The sequence below is a fragment of the Prionailurus viverrinus genome, chromosome D1, assembly GCF_022837055.1.
Source record: "Prionailurus viverrinus isolate Anna chromosome D1, UM_Priviv_1.0, whole genome shotgun sequence".
NCBI lineage: Eukaryota > Metazoa > Chordata > Mammalia > Carnivora > Felidae > Prionailurus > Prionailurus viverrinus.
In genome coordinates, this window is record NC_062570.1 from 6,671,595 (window position 1) to 6,697,734 (window position 26,140).

At 43.4% G+C, this 26,140-nt stretch overlaps 2 protein-coding genes across 4 annotated transcripts in view; one reads left to right on the top strand and one right to left on the bottom strand.

The window, feature by feature from the left end:
* SLC35F2 (solute carrier family 35 member F2) overlaps positions 1 to 9,010 on the bottom strand; it is a 102,283-nt gene extending 93,273 nt beyond the window's left edge. For all 3 annotated transcript variants that reach the window (XM_047878810.1, XM_047878808.1, XM_047878809.1), the window contains exon 1: positions 8,756 to 9,010. The gene's annotated coding sequence lies outside the window, so the exon portion shown is untranslated. The remainder of the gene's footprint in view (positions 1 to 8,755) is intronic.
* Positions 9,011 to 9,153: 143 nt separating this feature from the next.
* Positions 9,154 to 26,140, top strand: part of RAB39A (RAB39A, member RAS oncogene family) — a 30,821-nt gene continuing 13,834 nt past the window's right edge. Inside the window, exon 1 of the mRNA XM_047878811.1 lies at positions 9,154 to 9,380. Within this exon, the coding sequence (XP_047734767.1) occupies positions 9,154 to 9,380 (227 nt within the window). The remainder of the gene's footprint in view (positions 9,381 to 26,140) is intronic.

A 26,140-nucleotide genomic window follows, 5' to 3' on the forward strand; every position in this document is an offset into this window, starting at 1 on the left:
AAAGCATATCTTTTATGCCATCCTAATAAGTTTAGACGTTATTCTTTAAGTGTTGTGTATATGTATATACATGGGATATTTGAAATAGTTTTAGCTAGGTGTAATATGATTATTCTAATCATTAGAAAGATTCTTGAAGATCTTTGGGAGTTGGACAAAACCAGAGGAATTGAGCTTATGACAATTCTGGTAAGTGATGTTAAGTGTCAAAATCAGGGCAACAGTACCGGGAAAGACAAAGTATAGACAGATTTGAAAGATATATACAAAATGGAATTGACCAGAATTTAGTCAACTTGAATGACTTCTGAAGCAAGAGAGACAGACAGGCACTATTACAAGACTACAACCAATTGATATAAGAAGTCCACCATGGGCATTCCAGAGGGACGACGTGACAAATTCAGCTACGCATTCTGGGAGATTTTTCATTCACCACTCACATATGTATTTCTCACAAAAGTCCTGAGACTCAGATGCATGTTGTGTCCGAAAGGATGTGCATACTTTCCTGGAGTACACACATATTTGAATCACTCTTATATGCCAGCTATCATTTGGATCAGTTCTTCCTCTTTTAGCGGGCAAGTATTTTCAGCCTACTGCTTCGAGCATGCAAACGAACTATAACTTTATCTTCCTACAATTCAGCTTCATCTGAGTCTCCATTCTATTGAATGACCTAATGTAGTTATTTTTCCCCCCAACCACTGCAGGTTTAAACTCTGTCGATTCAGGCTTTTTTCTCCCTCCCCATGTTTATTGAGGTCGTTTAAATTCCTGAATGTTTATATAAGCTCACTGTATTGGAGATGGGGAGTAGAACTGGACATTGGTCCAACTGAGAAATGACAAAAGCCTTCACAACACAATGGCTATAGAGTTGTATCTTCTAAGTACAGAGGGGTATACAGAGGAAATTCTACCATCCACATGCCTCTTGTGGGGCAAACATAACAAAATAAAAACAATGCCTACACAAGGTAGAAAATTTTTGTTTGTTTGTTTGTTTGTTTAAAGACAAAGAGAGAGTGCGCACAAGAGGCAGAGAGAGAGAGAGAGAGAGAGAGAGAATCTCAAGCCGGCTCTATGCTCAGCACAGAGCCCAATGTGGGGCTCAATCCCATGACCCTGGGATCATGACCCGAGCTGAAATCAAGAGTCAGATGCTCAACCGACTGAACCACCCAGGCATTCTGAAAATTAGTATATTTTTAAAGTGTAAATTGACTTCTGATTCACTTTGGATGAACCACCCTATTCAGAAAAGAATTGTGGAGATCATAGTTTTTTAGAGTGTTGAGAATGGCATGCACACACATTTCAAACTGACTTCTAATTTTATGCAATTATTTCAGTCCACATTATTCATACACTCTGGAAAACCCTATTTGTCTCAAAAGGTCCTATAAGATGGTTAAATGAGGCTAGCTAATCAGTACAAATGAGAACTTTAGTTCCAGTGTAATCAGCTCCTGATTTTGAGGATCAGGTATTGAGGGTAGTGAGGATATTAATCACTTCATATGGAGCCCTCAGTCATCCATCTCACGACTCCCCGTAGAACCACTTGGAGAACAGCTAGTTTCAACACCAAATTTACTATCAAAATCAATCATTGGTAGGAAAAGATTACAAAACACTCCATTTACAAATACAAAATTCTAACTGATAAAACTCTTTCTCTATTCTCCATACCCAGAAACATTTTTCTTTAATTCCCATCCAAAGTCTTCAGTCTTCATATCTGAAATTAAATGTCACTACCTTTTCAATTTAAAGATCCCTTATCGGGAAACCTGGCTGGCTCAGTCCGGTAGAGCATGCAACTCTTGATCTTGGGGTTGTAAGTTCAAAGCCCATGTTGGGTGTACAGATTACTAAACATAAAATCTTGGGGAAAAAAAACCCGTATCAGTTACCCTGATTTTGTCTTCTGGAAGGAAACTTGCGGAAACTTTAAATGTATTCAACAAATATTTGTTTACTGCCTGTGATAATCCAGGTGATGTGGTAGGCACTGGAGTACCACTGTGAATAAAACAGACCAAAACACAAATCCTTGTCTTGATGCAGCTTACATTCTCTTGGGGGGGTGCAAACAATAAACAAAATGAATAAGTAAAATGCATATTATGTTATATGGTAGTAAGTGCTAAGGAGAAAGATAAAGCAGACAAGGGGGTAGAGGGGCAGTTTTAAATATAGTCAAATGAAGACACTCGACTGGAGCTTGGATGAGGTGAGAGAGCAGGCTATGCAAAGACAGAAGGAAAGAGCTCTTCCAGAGGGAAGGGCAAGTACAAAGGCTCTGAGGTGGCAGCCTGCCTCTCCTGTTTGAGGAACATGAAGGAAGCCAGTCTGGGGCACCTGGCTGGCTCAGTCAGTAGGGCATGCAACTCTGGATCTCAGGGTTGTGAGTCCCAACCTCACACCAGGTGTAGAGATTACTTAAAAATAAAATCCTAAAAAAAAAAAAAAAAAGAAAAGGAAGCCAGTATGTTGTGAAGGTATTAAAGAGGAAGGTGAAGACGAGAAGATGAGGCCCAAGAGGTAATGAGAGACCAAGGCAAGGAATTAGACTTCTGCAGTGACATCAGAACCCATTAGAAGTTCTGGAGCATAGCACTGACGAGATCTGACTTACATCTTGCAGGGTGGTAGCTTCCAGGTTGAAATAGCAAGAGTAACGGCAGGGCAAGACCTAATTAGATACTATTCCAGTAATCCAGACTACAGATGACAGCAACTTGGAACATGGCGGCAGAGGTGGAAGTGCTGATAAATGACTAGAATCTAGACTTATTTTGAATACACACCCTATAGAATTCGCTGAGGGGATACTTATGGAGAGATGAGAAAAAGTGGAATCAAGAACGAGATGTCTGTCCAAAGAAGACACACAGATGGCTAACAGACCCATGAAAAGATGCTCAATATCACTCATCGTCGGCGAAATGCAAATCAGAACCACAATGAGACACCACCTCACACCTTTCAGAACGGCTGAGATTAACAACACAGGAAAGAACAGATGTTGGCACGGATGTGGAGAAAGGGGAACGCTCTTGCACTGTCGGTGGGAGTGCAAACTGGTGGAGCCACTGTGGAAAACAGCATGAGGTTCCTCAAAAAGTTAAAAATAGAACTACCCTAAGATTCAGCAATTGCACTACGAGGTATTTACCTAAAGGATACAATAATACTGATTCAAAGGGATACAGGCACCCTGATGTTTATAGCAGCATTATCAACAATAGCCAAACTATGGATTCAGCCCAAGGGTCCACTGACTGATGAATGGATAAGGAACATGTGATACACACACATAGACATTCACACAGACACACACACACACACACACACACACACACACACACACACACACTGGAATATCACTCAGCCATAAAAAAAAGAATGAAATCTTGCCATTTGCAATGACATGGATGGAGCTAGAAAGTATTATGCTAAGTGAAGTAAGGCAGTCAGAGAAAGACAAATACCATATGGTTTCGCTCATACATGGAATTATAGCTCAGCTGGTTGAGCATCCGACTTTGGCTCAGGTCATGATCTCATGGTTTGTGAGTTGGAGCCCCACATCGGGCTCTCTGCTGTTACCACAAAGCCTGCTTTGGATCCTGTTACCCTCTCTCTCTGCACTTCCACTGCTTGTGCTCTCTCTCTCTAAAATAAATAAACATTAAAAAAAAATTTTTAATCTGTCCTATGTGCCTTTTCTTTTTTATTTTTATTTTATTTTTTTAACGTTTATTTATTTTTGAGAGAGAGACAGAGCATGAACGGGGGGGGGGGGGGGGGGGGGTCAGAGACAGAGGGAGACACAGAATCCGAAACAGGCTCCAGACTCTGAGCGGTCAGCACAGAGCCCGACGCGGGGCTCGAACTCACGGACCGCGAGATCGTGACCCGAGCCGAAGTCGGCCGCCCAACTGACTGCGCCACCCAGGAGCCCCTATGTGCCTTATTTTCTAAGCTTAAACTTTCAGAAATACAAATACAACATTTCTTTTTTTTTTTTTTTTTTAATTTTTTTTTTTTCAACATTTATTTTTGGGACAGAGAGAGACAGAGCATGAATGGGGGAGGGGCAGAGAGAGAGGGAGACACAGAATCGGAAACAGGCTCCAGGCTCCGAGCCATCAGCCCAGAGCCTGACGCGGGGCTCGAACTCACGGACCGCGAGATCGTGACCTGGCTGAAGCCGGACGCTTAACCGACTGCGCCACCCAGGCGCCCCACAAATACAACATTTCTAATTAAAATATTACATTATTTGTACCAGCAGGCATAATCCAAATATACTTAAAATTATTCATGGATTATTCAAAGGCAGATACTAAAGTTTGCCTTTGAATAATTATTAATCTATATTATATCTATATAGTATATTAATATATAATATTAATCTATAGTAATCATAGTATTAATCATAAACTTAACCAATTTTAGTTCATTATGAAGCTCATCAGGTTATGTGCAGACTGCATATACATAGAAGTTCAGGGACATAGAGAATTTTGCTTAACAGTTCATTTCCACTCAGTGAGCACTTATAGAGCACCACCATGCACTAGCTGTGTGTGTGCTGGGGAAATAACAATGAGTTAATCATTGCATCTGGCCTTGAGGAACTTACAGTCTACCAGACCGTCAAACCAATAGCCGTCATTCAAAATGAAATACATTATAGAAGATATGAGATAGCACAGAAGTGCAGAGCACTCTTTGCTTAACTGTTGTAGAAACACAGAGAGTGAAGAATAAGTTCTCCTTGGGGATATAAATGGTTTAGAAAGATTACAAAGCAGAGGTAATATTTGTTCTGGGCCCTGAAAGAGAAATAGAAATTTGCTGACCAGTTGGAGGGGGAAAGGGATACAATGAGAGGACGCAACGGCATGGGGGAAAAAAGCGTAGCATGAATAGCATGTCATGTAGAGAAGTCACTGACTAGATCACAGATGCCACATTATGATTGGAGGTATATCACACAATTAGGTATTCAGACTTCATCCTAGGGTGAATGAGTCATCAAAAGTGTCCAATGCCATAATTCTAGATGCAATGCAGAACTAAATGGGAGTCTGTCATGGACTGAATTATATCGCTCAAAAGAGACACAAAGAAGTCCTAACCTCCAGGACTTCAGAACGTGCCTTATTTGGAAACAGTCTTGGCCCATGATCAAGTTAAAACGAAGTCATTATGGTGGGCCCTAATCCACTGTGACTGGTGTCCTCATAAAAAGGGGTAAATCTGGACGCAGACACACACATACACAGAGGGAAGGCTATGTGAAGAGATACAGGAAAAATGTCATGTTGCAATGGAGGATTGGAATGGGACACCTACATGCCAAAGAATGCCAAAGATTGCCAGCAAAGCACTAGGAGCAAGGCAAGAGGCCTGGAACAGATTCTCCCTCACAGCCCAAAGAAGGAAGAAACCTGGCAACACCTTGTACTTGTAGCCCCCAGAACTATGAGACAATGTTACTTGAAGCCATTCTGTTAGTGGTACTTCGTTACAACAGACCTAGGAAACCAATGCCTAGGAAACCAATGCCTACTGTTCCTGAGCAGTACAGTCCGAAATGATAAGAGACTCAACAAAGACAGTGACAGCGGGGAGTTCAGAAAAGGTCATAAATCTGAAAGATACCACTGATGTAAACATAACAAGGTTTAATGATTGGCTGAGTATGCCAAAGGAGAGAAGGGAGTCTGGCATGGATGAAGTTTTTATTCTATCTTAATCACCTGAATGCTGTGTCTAAACTACCTTACCTTAGATCCTTGTTAGATCTCTCCTGAGGCTGGGGACCTTATAAAAAGTCCCATGCCTTTTCTTCTGGCTAACGGTGTCTAATTAAGCTATGCTTCTGACCTCTCATTGAAGCCTTTCTTTGGGCTGGTTTCCCGTTTCCATCCTGTTGGCTTGTAGCTATGTTCTGCTCCATCTACCTAGTTTCTTTAAGATGCTTCACTTGAGCTGCCTATCTTGCTTTCCATTTTAGTTTTGTCCAGGATGCTATGTATTAGATTATCCTTAGCTCTACATTCTGCTGCCTTTAGATCAATTTCATCTCTTCCTTATACAAACACAAACCTCTAGCCCCTAGATTCAGGGGCACAAGCTCTCACTTGTCCAGGGAGCTACAACAGACACTAAATACACTAACCTGTAAAATACAGGAAAAGGAAACATGACAAGAAATCTACATTCACTTTTGGACACTATAGAGGCTATATTTTTGACACAAAGGGAAGCCACTGACCAATCCTTCTTCCAGAACTGCTAATATGCCATATACCCCATCCAAAGGGATTGGCTTGTTACATCTTCCTGTCTCACTGGCCTTATCTCTTTGATATAAACACCCGTTCCAAACTGGGCCAACTGGATTGTCTCTGGAGAAAAATGGAAATTGGTCTCTGGATGTGTCTAGATATCTAACATGGAACTTGCAGCAACCATAGTCTTCCAAATGGACTAAGGAGGAGACAGAGCTGGTTCACAGACAGGTAAGAATTAAGCAGATGTTAGAAGGAAGTAAATATGAGAGAGGCAGACACACATGCTGCCTGTGTTCCTTACAGCTTTCTCTTTCCTAGTTCCAATTCCTTTATGACACCATCTACATTCCTGCTTGTGGATTGTATAAAAATACCTCTGTATCTTTAGGATAAGTGCATTTATCTTTTTATATCACCCTGACTGGAGTTTGTTTCAAAGAATCCTAACCAACACAGATGTGTTGAATCTGAAATGTGTATCCAACACTTAAGGACAGAGGTATTCTGGAAATGTGGGTCTCAAGACAGAGTAGCGGTTCAGGAAAGGACATGTGGTTTTGGGTATGGGAGTAACGGAAGTCACCAGAGTTGATAACGTCACCAGAGGTAGTTCAAAGTGATAGAAAAAGGAAGGAGAGGGTAAAGAGAGGAAAAGTGGGTCTCTTAGGAACTTCAATATTTAAGAAATGAATGGCAGAAAGAGAAGTCAGTGAATAAGGTTAAAAAATACAGATTAGGAAAGAATGCTTATGTAGAAACCAAGAAACAAAAGTATCTAGATTGAATTTATAGAAAATCCAACCATCGGTGGCTTAAACAGGGATTAATTGGTTTGCCTCAAACAAGATGTCCAGAGCTGGCACAAGAGATCAACAACTCCACAGAGGACTCATGCTCTTCCTCTCTCTTCCACTAACATCTTTAGCATCTAACCTTCATCTCTCTGGTCACAGGATGGTTGTTTATTCTTCCAGGTAGGAAGGAAAAGCAAAAGAGAAAGAGTGAAGGGCAGTATGGGTGTCAGTCCCTTGTTGGAAAAGCAAAAGGTTTACCAAAAGCCCTACTTAAAGTCTCATTGCTCAGATCTCTGTTGTCACCGGGCCATTCCTACCTGGAGGAAGACTAGAAGAGAACTATGGAAAAGAGCTGGGTCAGCCAATCAGCTTTTAACAACAGATTATAGTCCACAACAGCTACAGGGAGGTCAAGAAGAATGATACCTAAAGACAGATGATGAGGAGAGGGTAGAGGATTTGATAGTCAGAAAATCCCTGGCAACCTATCAAAAGCAATTTCAGAGGGGCATCCAGTTGACTCAGTCAGGAGAGCATGTGACTCTTGACCTACAGGTTGCAATTTGAGCGGCACATTGGTGTAGAGATTACTTAAGAATAAAGTCTTAAAAAAAAATAATTTCACAGGTACATTAGGTATGGAGAAGGCTGCTGAAGACTCACTGGTGGGTAGGAAATGAGTATAGGTAGTTCTTTCCTAATGTTTGAAAAGGAGAATAATGGAGAAGGCAAAAATCTAAAGAAGAAGCATATGTAGAGATGTTTTGTTTGGCTTTAGGACTGTGACCTCTTGAGCATGTTTGTATACACTGAGGAATAGAAACAATTGGAGACAAGGAGGCATGAGATATAAACAGCATGACAAAAAGATCAACTGGGGGGGGAGGGAGTCCAAAATCCCCTGGGTGACAGGGAATTAAATGAGATATTGAAAGCGATACGTTTGCCTCCAAAACAAGAAAGGGAGAATGAATAACAATAGTGTAAGTTTGGATGCGGGCATGAAAAAAAGGTGGACTTATTGAGAACTCTATTTTAGCAAAAAATACACTTAAAAAGATAGAACCTTGAATTCACTATTATTCAATTTTAAGAAAGGCATGGAGAAGTAGTAAGATCTCATCAGAATTCAGGTGTGCTTGGTTTATCTGGATCCCGGAGCTGACTCTGCCAAGTATAGGATTTTTCCGATTTACAGAACGAAGTCAGGAGAATGGGAGCTTTTATGAGCATCTCAAAATCTCACTTTTTTTTTTTTTTTTTGGTCCCTTCTGTATCTCTCGGGGCTGCAAGTCCCCAGAGAGGATGTAGAGGATACCTGGTCTTTTTCTCACTCTTCGTGGTACTGGAAGAAGATACACGGCGGCGGCAGGAGCAATGGCCAAAGCCCTTGCTAGAAGCATCCAGACCTCGCTCTGCAAATTTTTTTCCATTCTGTTCTGAACTCCTTCGACTTAGCACGCGCGGGAGGCGGCGCTGAGCAAGGCTAGACTGCAGGACGCCGTCGGCGGGCACCTTCAGGGGCGTGGGAAGGGGCAGGGCCTTCGTGGGAAGAAAGGCGCCCCCGAAGTGACCCATTCGCAGAAGCCCACTCTGGCTCTGACAAGCCCGCCCCCACGACCGTAAGAAAACGATTCTCACTTTTCATTGGCTGACCCTCGCGGAGGGGAGTCCTTGCTTCGCTTTCATTGGCTGCCGCTGCCGTCACGTCCTCTCGCCACACCCACCTTCCCGGCGGCGCCCAGTGAGCTTTCAGGGAAAGAGATTTACCGAGGGCGGGGACGGGAGTCGCGCGCAGTTAGCCCGGCGCCCCCTCCCGCGCGCCCCGCCCCCTGGCCCGAGGCCCCGCCCCTCGGCCGGCCGGGCCCCGCCCCTCCCTCCAGAGAGGGCGGGGACCAGGCGGCGGCTGCAGTCGCAGGAATATGCTGGAAGCCAGCGGGCGGGCGCCCGGGCGGTGCTGAAGGGACAGTTCCCGCCGCCAAACTTGCCCGGCAGCTGGAGGGCAGGCGGGCGGGGCGGCCCGCGGGGGCACGTGAGCCATGGAGACCATCTGGATCTACCAGTTCCGCCTCATCGTGATCGGGGACTCGACGGTGGGCAAGTCGTGCCTCCTGCACCGCTTCACGCAGGGCCGCTTCCCGGGGCTGCGCTCGCCCGCCTGCGACCCCACGGTCGGCGTGGACTTCTTCTCCCGCCTGCTGGAGATCGAGCCGGGCAAGAGGATCAAGCTGCAGCTGTGGGACACGGCGGGGCAGGAGCGCTTCAGGTAGGGCCGCCGGGACCGCCGCCCCCACCCCTCCACCCCGGGGACCTCGGCGCGTCGGCCGCCCCCTCCCGGCTCGGAGGAGGCTCCGGCCCTGCGCTCTCCAAAGTGCAAACACTCCCTTCTCGCTTCCCCTTTGCCCCTCCTCTTCCAGGGACGACTTCCTCCTCCGCAATTTCTCACTTCTCCCTTTGGCGCCCATTTCCTGCGCCCCCTTTCCCGCCTGAGCCGGGTCGCCCCCCCCCCCCTCACCTCGCGGACCCCCTCTGGCTCCGCGATCTGTCTGCCCTGCCCAACTCTTCGCCACCCCCAACACCACCCTGCTGCCTGCTCCCCAAACTCGGCGCCCCTCGCTGCGCACACCCCGACCCTGCCACCTGCCCCCGCCCCCCCTCCACCCCGAGCTCCCCTTCTGCTCCCCCTGCACGCGGCCCGGGAGAACTGCGGAGTGGGGCTCCCACCCCCAGCCTGCTGCATGAGCTCACCGGGCCTCGTTCGGAGAGGGAGGGGGATGCTGTAATGGTCCTCAGAAATTCTGGGCCCTGTGACCCGTGGGAACGCGTCTCCGGGAGCCGCTCGGTGCCACCTCGGGGCCGCAGGCACAGCCGAGGGCTCCTGGTGCTGTTTGGTGAGGGTTGGTTTGTGTTTCGAAGTTTGTCGTCTGCGGTGGTTTGGTGGAGAGGAGACAGACACCCTGAGGTTTTGTCACGAACTTTCGCTTTTCTGTTATTTGGCGTGGGCGCCTAACGTTCCAGGGTGGTGCTACATCAGAACGTGCGTTCTCAGTAGAGGAGGAGGGATCCCACACGAGAGTTTGCAAAGACGGTCGTGTCATGTCACTAAGAACTAGATGTAATCTGCCTGCATTTCCTGGGTGTTTAGGACCGAACTACGTAATAAAGCGTATTTAAATTTCTGGGATTGGAGGACACTTTTTTTGGGGGGGGGGTTGTTTTGTTTTATTTTAGAGGAAGGTAAGAAATCTGATACACTGTAGTGTTTGGGCTTTTTTTTTTTTTTTTTTTTTAAGATTGCATTGTCACCTACAACTCGCTTAAGCAAGCATTTTGCAATCTTCAGCAAGTCCTCCGCTTGTGAAATGCAGTCCTCCAGGAGGGGGCTTCCCAAACATGGCGTCCCGGCCCCAGCCCCAGCCCCCAGCACTTCCCGATGAGATCAGCATACTTCTGTGGGGATGTTCCAGCTTGTAAAGTGCTGGCTTCCATTCCCAGCTACACACTGATCCACACGATCCGGGAACTCCCATGCGTGGAGTGGAAAGATGGGAAGGCCAGCCCTCAGAGAGATGGTAAAGGTTACTGTTCAAGGTTCGAATTGTACGATCCCTAGAAGTCCATGAGGAAACTTGTTTTTCCTTCTCAAGAAGCCTCTTTTAGTTAAATAGGGTTTCAAACTTCTGATTCCTCATCTGTAAAATGGGGTTATTATGATCTCTAAGATTCCTTCCTCTTTCACCATTGTAAGATGGTTTGCAGATTCCATCACCTGTGATCTCAATCAGAGATGAAATTTAAGATATTTTGTGGTCCTCCCCCCCAAAAAAGGCATTTACTAATAACTCTTGCTCTACCCTCTAAAATGAATGTAATAAAAACATACTCTTTATACCTTAAACTTCTAGAAACTAGTGAGTTGCAGCTACAAGAACCATTAGTGAAGTCTTATTGTATCTAATTATTTCCTAAGAAGTAATTCCTCACCTTATTGACAACAAAGTAAAGGATAATTAATTTGTTAGACTTTAAAGTCCTTTCTGCTAAGTAGATCATTGTTTTTTAATGCCTTTGAGCATATGTAAATAGCAATTTGTTTTATATACATTATTAAAACCAGACGGTACCTCTCCCAAATAATACAAGGACATTTAGGGAATGTTTACTGACAATGAGTCATGCTTTATTTTGTCTGGCTCTTTACCAAAGATGTATTCATAAATACATACATATTTCAATAGCTACCTTCCAATATTGCCTTTCTGTAGTTTAGCAGAATATTTCAACATAAAATTGCATTTGAAACAATCATTGTTAAACCACTCTGTGTCTTTTCAGAAGAAAATAGATACTTTTTTGAGTAATAGATACATTTTATTTCATAGAAAGTTACTATAGTTCATGAAGGTATTAGTCATATCATTAGGAATTCATAGGGAATTTTATATCTGAGGGTTTATTGTTGATTGTATATAAACGAGCAGAAAGGAACCTACTTTAGACAACTCAGAGTATAGTTTGAAAGCATTAAAAAAACAGAACAAAATAGTGAGGCAATAACTATGACCCTACCTAATCTTCATTTTCTCCCCCACCCCAGCTTTACTGAGATGTAATTGACAAATATTAAGCCTTGACTTTCAATGTTCAGATTAACACATGCTAGAAGACAATAATTACTTTCAAAAAGAAGAAACAAAATCAAAGTGAAAAAGGTTTACAAAAATAATGTCTATGTGAGCATACCGTAAATTATAACACTCAAATGTTTTTGTTATTATTAACACTGTGTTAGTGAGGATAAATGTCAAATTCCTGCATTAAGGCAAGTCAGAATTACAGTGCCTTCATTAAAGATAAAAGTTTATTTCTCTTTGTATGACAGTTTCATCAAGGTAAGTGGTCCGTGTTGGTTGAGTGACTCTGCTCTTAGCCATCATTCTGGTTCCTTCTTATTTTTCTGCCACCACTGAGACATCATCATCTTCTTCATGAACACTGTGTTCCCGCACAGGGGAATGGAAATGGAGAATGTTCCTTTGGAAATAGAGCAAGCAATGTTCCTTTTAAGCAAGTGAGACCAATGTGGTACGGATCCCTTCAGCTCTAAGTTCACTGAGGAGGAAGGAGTTAAAAGGCCACAGGTAGATGAGCTACCGTGTGCCCATGAAGAAGGGAATGTGGACCTAGCATGGTGGGCTTTGCAGGGAAACTAGCAATTGCCACTTTGATTTTTTTTTTTTTTAATTTAAGTTTATTTATTTATTGTGAGAGAGAGACAGAGAACAGGCAGGGGAGGGCAGAGAGAGAATCTCCAGCAGGCTCCGCCTGTCCATGTGAAGCCCCAACATGGGGCTCAAGCTCACGAACCATGAGATCATGACCTGAGCCACCCAGGCACCCCACCACTTTGAATTTTGAATCATCATAGTGGACGAAGTTTCGCAGGAAAAGAAGCAAGAATATTGTTCAGCACGGTGTGACTCAGGATAAATATTAGAGGGCATCAAATATAAGGTTCTAAATTTTGAACTTCCCATAAAAAGCACTTAAAGCAATATAAAGATAAAGTGAGGGGCGCCTGGGTGGCTCAGTTGGTTGGGCAACCGACTTCGGCTCAGGTCATGATCTCACTAATCGTGAGTTCGAGCCCCACATCAGGCTCTGTGCTAACAGCTCGGAGCCTGGAGCCTGCTTCAGATTCTGTGTCTCCCCCTCTCTGTGCCCCTCCCCTCCTCATGCTCTGTGTCTGTCTCTCAATAATAAATAAATGTTAAAAAAAATAAAGATAAAGTGAGATAAAGAAATAGCAGTGTTGGCTGTAGGGCTAGGAAACCTCAGGGCTTCAAACCAGATTTTGCCTTTTATTCCTTGTTGTCTGATCTTCGGGGTGTTATAGTTACAGCCAGTGATTGCAAAGCTCAGATGTAAAGAGAATAGCATCCTCCTGGTGCCATGCTTCTCGAAGTGTGTTCTGCAAGAACGGTTACCTTTGTGATTCTCTTGAAAAATGAATTCTGTGACCAGGTAAGGTTGGGAATCCCTGCATTCCATGTAGAACTCTCTTAGAAATTCATATCAAAGGCTCTCAGAAGTACTGTAACAAGGAAGCCCGTTTAACCTTGATTAAACCAGCATGTCTCAAATGTATCTGACAGGCTCTTTTTAGAAGGTAAAAATCCAGGTGCCTGGGTCGCTTAGTTGGCCGAGTGTCAGACTCTTGATTTCGGCTCAGGTCATGATCCCAGGGTTGTGGGATTGAGCCCCACGTTGGACTCTGCACTGAGCGTGGAACCTGCTTAAGAATCTCTCTCCCCAGTGCCTCTCTCTCCCACTTGTGCGTACGCTCTCTCTCTCAAAAATAAAAAATAAAAAAATATGAAAATGTATGATAACTTGTGTTCTAACAAGTACAACCCGAGGGAACCTCCCTTGGTGAGTTGGTGCAGTCACATTCTTTTTTTTTTTTTTTTAATATTTATTTATTATTCTGAGAGAGAGTGTGCGGGACAGGGGCAGAGAGAGAAGGAGAGAGAATCCCAAGCAGGCTCCACACTGTCAGCACAGAGTCCGGATGTGGGGCTCGATCTTACAAACCCTGAGATCATGATCTGAGCCAAAATCAAGAGTCAGATGCTTAACCGACTGAGCCAGCCAGGCGCCCCAAGTACAGTCACATTCTTTAGGCGGAATCCCTAAACTGTTGAGGTTTGGAGCAGTGGGAGACCTCAGGAGTTCATTAACCAGCTCGTTAACAAAGGGCTGTAAGTATTAAGTGCCAGAGAAGGGACGCTGCCCCCCACCCCGCCCCGCTCCACTGGGCCCCCAGAACCTGAGGATGGCCTCTGCCTAACAAGCTGAACATTCTGGACCCCTCCCTACCCCTCTGTGTGTCTTGTCATCTCTTCTCTAGCAACCCTTCTACTGTGTATCTCTGTCTTCCTCACGTGTCCTTCCTCTCCTTCAGCTGAGTTTTGTTTTTCCATTGCCCCTTTCCTGGATCTGTCCCTCTTCATTTCCTCCTATCCTCCCTCTTTTTCTCTCCTTCCTTTTTATGTTAGTGTGTCGCTTCCTCTCCTATTTCTTTCTGGCTTCTCTCCCCTCATCTGTCCCTCTGGCTCCGACCTGTCTGTGTTCCCTCCTACCCCTTCAAAACATTGATACAAAGTTAATGGGTAAAAGTGGCTTAATTTATGTTCTTTATTTTTAATTTTAAAAGCAATGTCTATTTCTCCTTAAAAGAATTTTTTAGAAGCTTTTTTTTAATGTTTATTTATTTTTGAGAGGGAGAGGAGAGATGCAGAGAGAGGGAGAGGGTGGGAGAGAATCCCAAGTAGGCTCCACGCTGTGGACGCAGAGCACAAGGCGGGAACCATCTCACAAACCGTGAGACCATGACCTGAGCCGATATCAAGAGTGAGAGGCTTAACCGACTGAGCCACCCAGATGCCCCAAGAGAACTCATTAAGTGCCTAAACTAAATTGTTTTGTTTTGTTTTGTGTTTGATTCCTACCCTCTTTACGACAGTTCATAGTCTTTAACACAAAAAGATTTTCCAATCCTGGATTGCTGGGTTCACAACTGCACACATAACAGAGCAGAAATTGTCCACAGTTAAGCTCCACAATCACTGCAGTCTCCTGTTGTTCCAGGTTTTAGACACGATACAAGCAAGGCTCTATTTGTACTGAGTAATCAGATAAAATAATGTCCTGGTTCAAATTATTTGTGCCTCAGGGGCGCCTGGGTGGCTCTGTCGATTAAATGTTCGACCTCAGCTCAGGTCATGATCTCACAGTTTGTGGGTTCAACCCACATGTCAGGCTCTGTGCTGACAGCTCAGAGTCTGGAGCCTGCCTCAGATTCTGTGACTCCCTCTCTCTCTCTCTCTCTCTCTGCCCCTCCCTCACTCTCACTCTGTCTCTTTCTCCCTCTCTCTCTCAAAAATAAATAAACATTAAAAAAAAAATTTTTTAAATTATTTGTGTTGTAACAGAAATCTAGCCAAATTAATTTAGATACTTGGGATAAATTATAAATGATCCAGATCTTCTGAATGACAAAGGCTCATGGAATAGACAGGTGTTTGGAAGTATGGAAGCTCCAAAAGCAAGAGTTTGTGGGTTTTCACTCTGGTTCGTTTTCTTCTCCAACTCTGCCAGCTCCCAGTTCTCTTAGTGTCTGAGCCTCTTACTGAGACTCACGGAAGAAAATAATCTCACGGGCTCCTTGACCATCTCGTTTGCTACGTGTTGACTACCCATGAATCAGCTTCCCCACAGCCACATTTTAAGATACGTATACACATAATACAAATGCAAATATACTAGGTATGCATGACAAGTCATACAACACAAATGTATCTGTGAAGGTCTACTTTTTGGAAAAGAGAAATTCACAGAAGGAAGTGACCAATCATCCCAAAAAGGGTTCTGTGGTGTTTCCAGGTAAAATGGTATGTCAGAACGAGCCAGCGTCTTTTCTCACAAGCGTCACGGAATGTGAAAAGACGCCACAGGTAGCCAGACATATTTTTATCCTGCAGAGATTGCTTGCCTTGTCCCCTCGGGACATTCGGACCATTTCGAGTGACTCTGTAGTCAGCACAGTCAAGAAACAAGCTAGTAATTAGAAAAACCTGTCATTGTCTTAATTTCTTTTTTCTTAATAACTCCGTTGATGTGGTAGATGTGGCCGCAACCTCAGTGCCCCTATTGGTACATGAAGGTGGTTATACATCCTGAAGTAAACTAAATATTGTACACCCGATACCTAAGGGCCCTGGGCTGGCATTAGGCAAAATTGCAAAGTAGGTAAAGCTCGTTCTTTGGGACTTTTGGGGGCTTTCCCACTTCTCTTCTGTATTTTGGGTAGTGAGTCCTCGGCCTGTTCTTGTCTTCTGTCCTCCCTCACATCCCTTCGTTGTCCGTTTTGGCTTCAGGGAGAGACACGAAATTACCCATGGTCAAAAACAACTTAGTAAGAGTCTTGCCAGCAGTATTGCTGTTCTAAAAGAGGGCGGCCACCTAGTGAGAGAATGTCTCATCCTGATGCTGGCCTGTTAGCAGAGCTCCAGGTATGTGGCCGGTGGGGGTTGGAATCTCCTCTCCTGACGCTGCAGTGATGACCACCTGTTCTGGCGGAGAAGTGATGACCACCTCGACCCCGTGTTTAGCTTTCACAGCAAGGGCTAGAAAAAGAAACTTAGAGATGATGTTGTGAGTACATAGAACACCACAGTAAAGTCTTCACTTGAAGAAAAGTGCTTTGCTCAGAGAGAGGGTAGAAATTTCTAGCCAGTGTCACTTTGCCAAGCATATAAAGATTTTTTAACAACTTCCCTTTCATCATCATGTTGCTCTAAAGTTTTTGAAGAGGACTTCTTAGGGGTGCCTGGGTGGCTCAGTCAGTTGAGTGTCTGACTTCAGCTCAGGTCATGATCTCGTGGTTCACAAGTTTGAGCCCCGTGTCGGGCTCTGTGCTGACAGCTCAGAACCTGGAGCCTGCTTCGGATTCTGTGTCTCTCTCTCTTTCTACCCCTCGCCCCACTCTCAAAAATAAATAAACATTAAAAAAAATTTAAAGAGGACTTCTTGGAACGGCCTAAGGATATTTCTTATATTAGTTATTCTTATCCTGACTGAGTTAGAGGGAATCTTCTTTTTTCTAGTCTGCTCTGTCAAGCAGTAGAAAAGGTGAGTGGAAAAAGTGATACTGAGATACACACACACACACACACACACACACACACACCAGGGAACATCACATATTGCTTTAATAAGCTATTTTAATTCTTTCTAAAGCAAAGTACCTGCAAACCTATACTTTTGATTTTAATAAATCCCTAAATGTCAGCAACTTTTCATCACTTCTGCTAATACATAATTTAGGGAAGTTCACTTTATGGGGCGCCTGGGTGGCGCAGTCGGTTAAGCGTCCGACTTCAGCCAGGTCACGATCTCACGGTTCGTGAGTTCGAGCCCCACGTCAGGCTCTGGGCTGATGGCTGATGGCTCAGAGCCTGGAGCCTGTTTCCGATTCTGTGTCTCCCTCTCTCTCTGCTCCTCCCCCGTTCATGCTCTGTCTCTCTCTGTCCCAAAAATAAATAAACGTTGGAAAAAAAAAAATTTAAAAATTGCTACCCCAGGGGTGCCTGGGTGGCTCGGTCGGTTAAGCATCCAACTTCAACTTAGGTCATGATCTCAAGGTTCGTGAGTTTGAGCCCCGCATCGGGCTGTGTGCTGACAGCTCGGACCCTGGAGTCTGCTTCACATTCTGTGTCTCCCTCTCCCTCTGCCCCTCCCCCGCTCATGCTCTCTCTATTTCTCTCTCTCTCTCTGAAAGATAAATAAACACTAAAAACTTTTTTTTTTTTAATTGCTACCCCACACACTCTACCTGGCTTATCATAAAACATCTTTTTATGATAAAAACAAACATTGTTTTCTGAAAGGAATCACTTTATGTAATAAAGTACTGGTCTGACTTTTAGGAGTTCCAGAAAAACATGAAACAAAGGTAAAAGTATATTTTTACTTTAAGCTGTGAATAGAGTTTCAAAATACAGGTAAGCAGTTCTGCATATAAGCACGACTAAGTAAATATTGATGGCTAGCTGACGTTAGTTTGGTTTAAAATCTTAACAGCATTCTTTCTTCTTTTTTTGTGTGTGTGTTTATTTTTTTATTTTGAGAGAGCAAGTGAGCTGGGCAGGGGCAGACAGAGAGAGAGAGACAGAGAATCCCAAGCAGGGTCCAGGCTACCAACACAGGGCTTGATCCCAGGGACCACAGGATCATGACCTGAGCCAAAGTCAAGAGTCAATCAGATGTTTAACCAACTGAACCACCAAGTTGCCCCAGTGAACAGCATTCTCTTAAGCATTCTTGAGATGTAGTGACTTTTTCTGTTTTCCTTCCTATGGTAGCAATTCATTTTTAATTTAGGAACAACTTGCTAAGTCAAATGACTGTATTACTGGAAGTGTGTCTTTTAAGACCGTCAACTGATATCAGTAGCTAGGATATAACTGATATAACAAAGCCATCAAAAATATCTCAGTGCCGGGGCGTCTGGATGACACGGTCGGTTAAGCGTCGACTCTTGATTTGGGCTCAGGTCATGATCTCATGTTCCATGCTGACAGTGCAGAGCCTACTTGGGAAGCTCTCTCTCTCTATCTTTCTCTCTGTCTCTAGATAAATAAATAAATTTATCTTAGTTTACTAAGAATGTTTAGAGTGTTTTTTCTTCTGATTTTTCATTTTTTTTCTAAATTTTTTTTTTAACACTTATTTGAGAAGAGAGAGACAGAGCATGAGCGGGGGAGGAGAGAGAAAGAGGGAGACACAGAATCTGAAACGGGCTCCAGGCTCTGAGCTGTCAGCACAGAGCCCAACGGGGGACTCGAACTCATGGACCGCAAGATCATGACCCGAGCTGAAGTTCGACGCTTAACCGACTGAGCCACCCCAGCGCCCCTCTTCTGATTTTTTAGTCTTTCCAAATGTGTTTCCTTTTTGTAGGAATTTGTGTGAAACAGCCTCAAATAAATAAAGCTGAGGGCTGTCCTTAATAACAGATTCCTGCCTCATAAATACAAAAAGCATGGTGTGGAGCCCAAACTGAACCCTCTTTGAGAAGAGATTAAGAGAGAATTGTCCAAACAGGAGTTAGATAGATGTTAAGAACTTTCTGGCATTATGAAGAAAGATTATAATTTCTTTTTTTTCTCCTTTTTTAAAATTTAAATTTTAGTTAGCATACCATGCAATATTGGTTTCACAAGTAGATTTCAGTGATTCATCAGTTATATACAACACCCAGTTCTCATCACAACAAGTGCCCTCCTTAATGTCCATCATCCATCTAGCCCCATCACCCCCCCCACCTCCCCTCCATCAACCCTCAGTTTGTTCTGTATCATTAAGGGTCTCTTGTGGTTTGTTTCCCTCTCTTCTCTTTGTCCCCCCACCCCTTCCCATATGTTCATCTGTTTTGTTTCTTAAATTCCACATATGAGTGAAATCGTATGATATTTGTCTTTCTCTGACCAACTTATTTAGCTTAGTATAAAACATTCCAGCTCCAACAATGTTACTGCAAATGGAAAGATTTCATTCTTTTTGATGGCTGAGTAATATTCCATTGTGTGTGTATACACACACACACACACACACACACACACACACACCACATCTTTTTATCCATTCATCAGTTGATGGATACTTGGGCTCTCTCCATAGTTTGACTATTGTTGATAATGCTGCTATAAACATTAGGGTGCATATACCCCTTCAAATCTGTATTTTTGTATCCTTTGGGTAAATATCTAATAGTGCAATTGCTGGATTGTAGAGTGATTATATTTGCAAGATTATAATTTCTTAAATTCTAGGCATTGCCTCTCATTTTTCTTCAGTATAGCATTGTTCAGAGTGATTTTAATAGGTGTAATTTGAGAAAAGGTTTCCTTGATTAAATAGGGTGGGAAATTGAGGGATTTGTCAGAGCTTTTAATATATGGACCTGGTAATACACATTGTGAATCCCCGAGATAGATACGAGATTTCCCAACTCAGAGTCTTTTTACAAAAGCATTTTAGTAACTGATGGGTAGGTAGGTAGGTAGGTAGGTAAGGAGATAGAGCACTTTAGGAAACAATACGTCGAAAAGAAAAACTGTAGGCAATTCCTTAAGTTTTAGAAATATATTTGAGAATCTCACGGTTTCTTCTTTCATGTGATTCTCTATGTCTCTTTTGCTGGTGCTTCTGGACATTATACCATATGATTTAAAAGTTTTCCCTTTTAAAACTCTTGAAATTTCAGGGCGCCTGAATGGTTTAGTCAGTTAAGCATTCACCTCTTCATTTCAGCTCAGGTCATGATCTTGTGGTTTGTGAGATGGAGCCCCCTGTTGGTCTCTGCACTGATGGCATGGAGCCTGGAACCTGTGTCTGGAATCTCTGTCTTCCTCTCTCTCTATCCCTCCCTCGCTTATGCTCTCTCTCACTCTCTCTTGAAAATAAATAAACTTAATAAATTACAAAAAAAAAAAAAAAGGTGGAAGACAAGATGTAGTTAGTTGTATGCAAAGCACCATTGGCCGCAAAGAAAATGAGTGAGATGTGAATTGAAAACAACCTCCAAGAAAGTGGGGGAGAAACATACAGGAAAGAAGCCACGGAGGTCAGCCACCTGTGGTCAGCATGCTGGCCATTCTAGTAGATAAATAACCGTAGCCACAGGACTGGGAGGGAACAGACAGGTGGTCTGATACAACACTGTCATTTATTTTTTTAATTTTTTTTAGTCTTTTTTATTTTTGAGAGAGAGAGAGACAGAGTGCTAGTGGGGGAGGAACAGAGAGAGAGGGAGACACAGAATTCGAAGCAGGTTCCAGGTTCCGAGCTGTCAGCACAAGGCCCAATGCGAAGCTCGAAGTCACGAACCGCGAGATCATGACCCAAGCCGAAGTCAGACTGAGCCACCCAGGCGCCCCCAACAGTCTCATTTTTTAATAATGCAATTAATGTCCAGGAAGGCTTTGACTTGCCCCAGAGGTTATAGCTCCTCAGTGGTTTGCCAAAGAACCCTGTTCTCTTAGCTCTGTCTTCAGTGTCCTTTCTGCTGCACCATGCCTCCCGTTGTGATTGAAAAGAGTTTCACTGACACATTTTGCAGTTTCCGTCTTGAAAAATAATCTGTTTGCCACAAACCCCTCCCCCTGTCCTCTGTACACCCATGTTAATTATCCTCTCCACCAAACCATTATTTTACTGCTATATTCAGAAAACAAGGGTGAAATCGCTTTGCACAACAGTAGCAATACCGGTAACTGACGGCAAGCACGTGTGGCCACGATGACACTTCCCTGGCATCTACACGGTACTCCGTGACCGCATTGCTGCACTTAGTGGCAGGAGTGAGCCCTGCCGCTGCAATGAACAAACTTGTATGAAGTAGCCTGCCATAGGTATTGGGTACTGGGCGAAAAGTAAGGTGTAGTCTTACATCCAAGGTCCATGCTGCTCTCTGTGTGGTGCAGACTGTGCTGCTGTAACTAAGAGCTGCCCAAATATGGCACCTTACATAATACAGAGCTTTGTTTCTCCTGCCACCGTAGTCCAGAGTGAATGGTTCTGGGCAGTCAGGGCGGCTCTGCCTCAAGATCACCTTCCAGGTTTCTTCTGTCTTTCCATTTTCCTAGCGAAGGTCAGGTCAGAAGGAGAAGGAGGAAGCCTACTGCCAATGGCTTTTCCAAGTAGATGTACCACACAGTGCACACACTGCTTCTCATGTCCCGTTGAACCGGATTTAGGGACGGACCACAGCTGACTTCAGGAGAGCTGGGGAATACAGCCTCTATCTGAGTTGCTGTGTGCCAGCTAATACTTGGGAGTTCTGTCACTAAAGGTAGACAGGGAGAATAGACATTGGGAGACCATTAGGACCTCTCTCTTACAGATAGGTGCAGCAAAGAAAGATAACAATCAAATAATTGCAGTAAAGGCCAGTAAGTAGTAAATTAAGTTCCAGGGGCGCCTGGGTGGCTCAGTCAGTTAAGCGTCTGACTTCGGCTCCGGTCATGATCTCATGGTTCATGGGTTTGAGCCCTATGTCAGGCTCTGTGCTGACAGCTCAGAGCCTGGAGCCTGCTTCAGATTTTGTGTCTCCCTTTCTCTCTGCCCCTCCCCCGCTTGCACTCTGTCTCTCTCTCTCAGAAATAAATATTTAAAAAATTTTAATAAAATAAAGTTCTAGTGGTAGAACAAAGGGAGGAATTGTCCTCTGTGCCTGGGGTGAGGGCTCATTTCAGAGGATGTATGTGTCCCAAAGAAGACGGTCCTCGATGCTGGGACATGAAGGATCTGTGAGAAATAGCAGAAGGACCAACCGCAATAGAAAAAGAAGAGGCTTCAGGTCATGATGGCAGATTGAACACCTATGTCTATTTTAGCTTTTTTCCCCTGAAATCTCACTAAAGTGACGATAGTTCTGTTTTGTTTTGGAACCGTAAACCCTCAAACAAGGAAAGTAGGTAAAGAAACAACAGCAACCAAATTTTGGAAGCCGGAAAGCAGATGGAGGAATGGTAAATGAATTAGGAGACTCAAGAAAACTGGCTTCTAAGCAAGCGATGGAAAAAGCTAAAAACCCAAGCCAATATATACCATCCAAGCCCTAAAGACTCAGGAAATGGTTGGCACAAGATACTTCTGGAAGTGCAAGTGCTAAAATGAGCATCATTGACTGTCGGTCTAGTTAAGAAAGATTGGATCCTGGGGACCGAGGTGGCTCAGTTGGTTGAGCATCTGACTCTTGATCTCAGCTCAGGTCATGATCTCATGGTTCCTGAGATCAAACCCCACATCAGGCTCTGCACTGATAGCACGAAGCCTACTTGGTATTCTCTCTCTTCCTCTCTCTCTCTCTCTCTCTCTCTCTCTCAAAAATTAAAAAAAAAAAAAAAAAGAAAAAAAGGAAAGAAAGAAGGATTAGATCCTCACATCCCTACCACCATTCCACACATCAGGTGACTTCCCCTCCCCCCACATTGGCAAAAAACTGGAAATTTATTCTTGGAAAAGAATTAAATATACAGTCTTCAGTTGGAAGCACCAGGCATACTTGAGGTTGGGGTCTCTTATTAAAAGTAAGGACATTAATACAGAGAAAGACAGATACCATATGGTTTCACTCTTATGTGGATCCTGAGAAACTTAACAGGAACCCATGGGGGAGGGGAAGGAAAAAAAAAAAAAAAGAGGTTAGAGTGGGAGACAGCCAAAGCATAAGAGACTGTTAAAAACTGAGAACAAACTGAGGGTTGATGGGGGGTGGGAGGGAGGGGAGGGTGGGTGATGGGTATTGAGGAGGGCACCTTTTGGGATGAGCACTGGGTGTTGTATGGAAACCAATTTGTCAATAAATTTCATATATAAAAAAAAAAAAGTAAGGGCATTAAAAAAAAAAAGTAATGGCATTAAGTGAATGCATGCATGTTGGATGCTATTACAGTCTAGTCCTCCCTCCTCCCCACGCAGCTCCCAGTCAGCCCCTCACCCTTCAAACAGGACATTGGTTAAAAAAAAATAAAAAACAGAACCCCTGAACATTGGTGAAGTCATTTCTGAAGAATCTGACTAGCCCAAGAAGAGAAACGTAAGTTACCAACATGGGAGTTTCCTCAACTCAGTGATCCAGCCTAATTCTCTGACTGTCGGGCTTTTGGTCTCAAGGAGCAATTGCAAGAAATATTAGGAAATCTGTAATATAAAACCTAGACACCAAAACAAACAGAGACCAGAGGCAACTGGAGAAACAAATTTAATAAGGGGGAAGGGAAGGTTCACAAAGAAAAAAATAACTGTCTTTAATTTACTAATAGAGATAATGGGAAAATATTACAATCATAAAATAAGAACAGGATGCCAATTTTTTTAAAAAAATATTTTGAGAACAAAAGAGCTTTTAGAAACACAGTAGGAAAAAAAATAAAACATTCAAAATAAAGTTGAGGGATGCCTGGGTGGCTCAGTTGGTTAAGCATCTGGCTTGAGCTCAGATCATGATCTCCCAGTCCGTGGGTTCGAGTCCCGCATCAGGCTCTGTGCTGCAGCTTGCAGACTGGAGCCTGCTTCGGATTCCATGTTTCCCTCCCTCCCTGCCCTTCCCCACTTGTGCTCTATCTCTCAAAAATGAATAAACATTAAAAAAAATTTTTTTTTAAATAAGCCCAGATTCTCTATCATTCTTCCCATCGACAGGTGGGTGTTTTGTTATACAGCAAGCCTGGCCTATCTTTTACTAATACATGAGATAATTGTTAAGTCTAGAAGACGTGCAGGAACGGGGAAGTCACAGTTTACGTCAGGGCTCAGCAATGAAAAGAAAGTCCATGATCAGAATAAACACAGATGCCAAGAAATGATGTATCTAAAATGATGATGTAATGACACTGGCCAGTTGGGGAATGGGGAAAAGTAAGGATAGGGGGCAAGTGCACATGTAACTTTGATAAAAACACAAACTCAGAAAAAGAACGTGAGCATAGGCTGTTCAAATAACTTGAAAATAAGAGCTGAATAATTCGGAGATAGAATGAAATGAGAGAGAGAGAAACACCAGTGGTAAATCCCAAGACGTGGGGAAATGTACAAAAGCACGGGAAACCCAGCAGCACAGACAAAGCCGTATGGAAAGAGACGTAAGTCACGAAAATGGTGGGAGGATTAGAACCCGAGGAAAACTGTCGTTTAATTGTGTAGATCACGTAATGCACTGTGCTATATGAAAAATAAAATAATCATGAGAAGATGGTCATTGTCTTATTTTTATTTGGCAGACGGGTGCCAGAAAGCATTGGACTGAGTGCTGAAGTCTTTTATATATTTTCTGTTAACAAACCAAATATACAAAATAAGCACCCTTCCATTATTGCCTTGCAGACAGCGAAACTAGAGACAGTTCCCTTTAATTTCCAAATAAACTGTTTCGATTTTCACACATAACTTGTTCTACCTTCCAGAAGCCGCTGCACAGTACCCATCTGAATTGCTACCAACTTACATACTTCAGAAAACGTGGGTGATTTCGCCTATGTGCTTTTAAGTATCTACTCTTATTCAGCCCATTTCTCTCTCCTTTTGGCTTTGCAAATCCCTACCATAAATATCAAAAGGAGAAAAGCTCTTTGCTATTTCCTTGTTCTCCCATTTGGTCAGCGTTTGCACGCCGCCTGGGCACAGTCTGAGGGGATGACCTTATTCACTTGTTGATGTATTCCTTTACAAATATTGGTAGGACACATCATGCCCAGTTCTGCTAAGATGTTAGACACTAGGGATACAGCATTCCAGAAGAAAACAACAAAAATCCTTGCTTTCTCGGGGCTTATCTTGTAATGGGAGGAGTCAGGCTATAACCAAATAAACTGGAAAAACTACATAGGATATCCATGTTAACTGCTGTGGAGGAAAATGGAAGATAAGACTGAAACAGAGCATGTTAGGAGGTGGGAAGCCTCACTAAAAAGTGATGATGTGTCATAAAAGGAAAATAGAAGAAGGTGGTCATGGGAGTTGATTCACATTCAAAGAGAGAATACGGCCTCTTAGGTCTTGTTGGTAATGTGTATGTAGCCTCTGCAACCACAGACTTGATATTTTATGCAAATACCCTGGAATTACACAAAGAAGATTTTAATGTTTGTATGGATACCAAAGCATAACTTAAGTCATGAGCTCCAAGTTTCAGAATTTCGGGCCAGAGAGGGGTTGTTAGAGTCAGTAATAATAAAAGGAGGGGGAGACTTGTCTCTTCGACTGGAAAGCAGTCCTCAGGGCCTGAATGACAAGGCCAGTGAGGCAGGTAAAATAAAGCCTCAACACAATGACTATTCCCAGAAGGGCAGTAGGGATGTAAGGTCATGGTGAAAAGCACTCACAGGGCTAATGCACTCACAGACTGCTTGCTTCCAGCAGCCTCTGGCATCAAACTACTTATATCCTCTAAATGCCTGTTTTACAACTGGCAAAGCCACAAAAAGGACATTTCCAGGATGGAACATCTGGTTCGTTTTACCTAAGTAAAGTCAGCCAGCGCTCTATATTTCGTTGCTTTTTTAGGACGCCTGTGCACGTCCAACAAAATTCATAACAACAGCAGATAGGAGCTAGATAATCTTGCCACTTTCAGATAGCATTTCAAAATAAGTAACTATAATATAGTACAAATAATCTTGTGCATTCCAGGACCTGTGGACTTTTGTCCTTCATAGGACAACAGCATTTTGTTTTCAGTGCCCTCCAGGAAACTAGGTAACTACTTACTTTGAGATATTTACATTTTTTAGAATCTCAGGAATCATGTCGTTTGGGTCAAAAAAATACTTCAAACTCCCGAAGGCATTTCATTCACACTCGATTGCATTGCTTCTGTATTAAGTGATTCGTTGCAAATGGAAGCAGACTGGAATGCAGTCACTACCATGTGTCCACATGTTATTTCAGAGCATCTGTCGG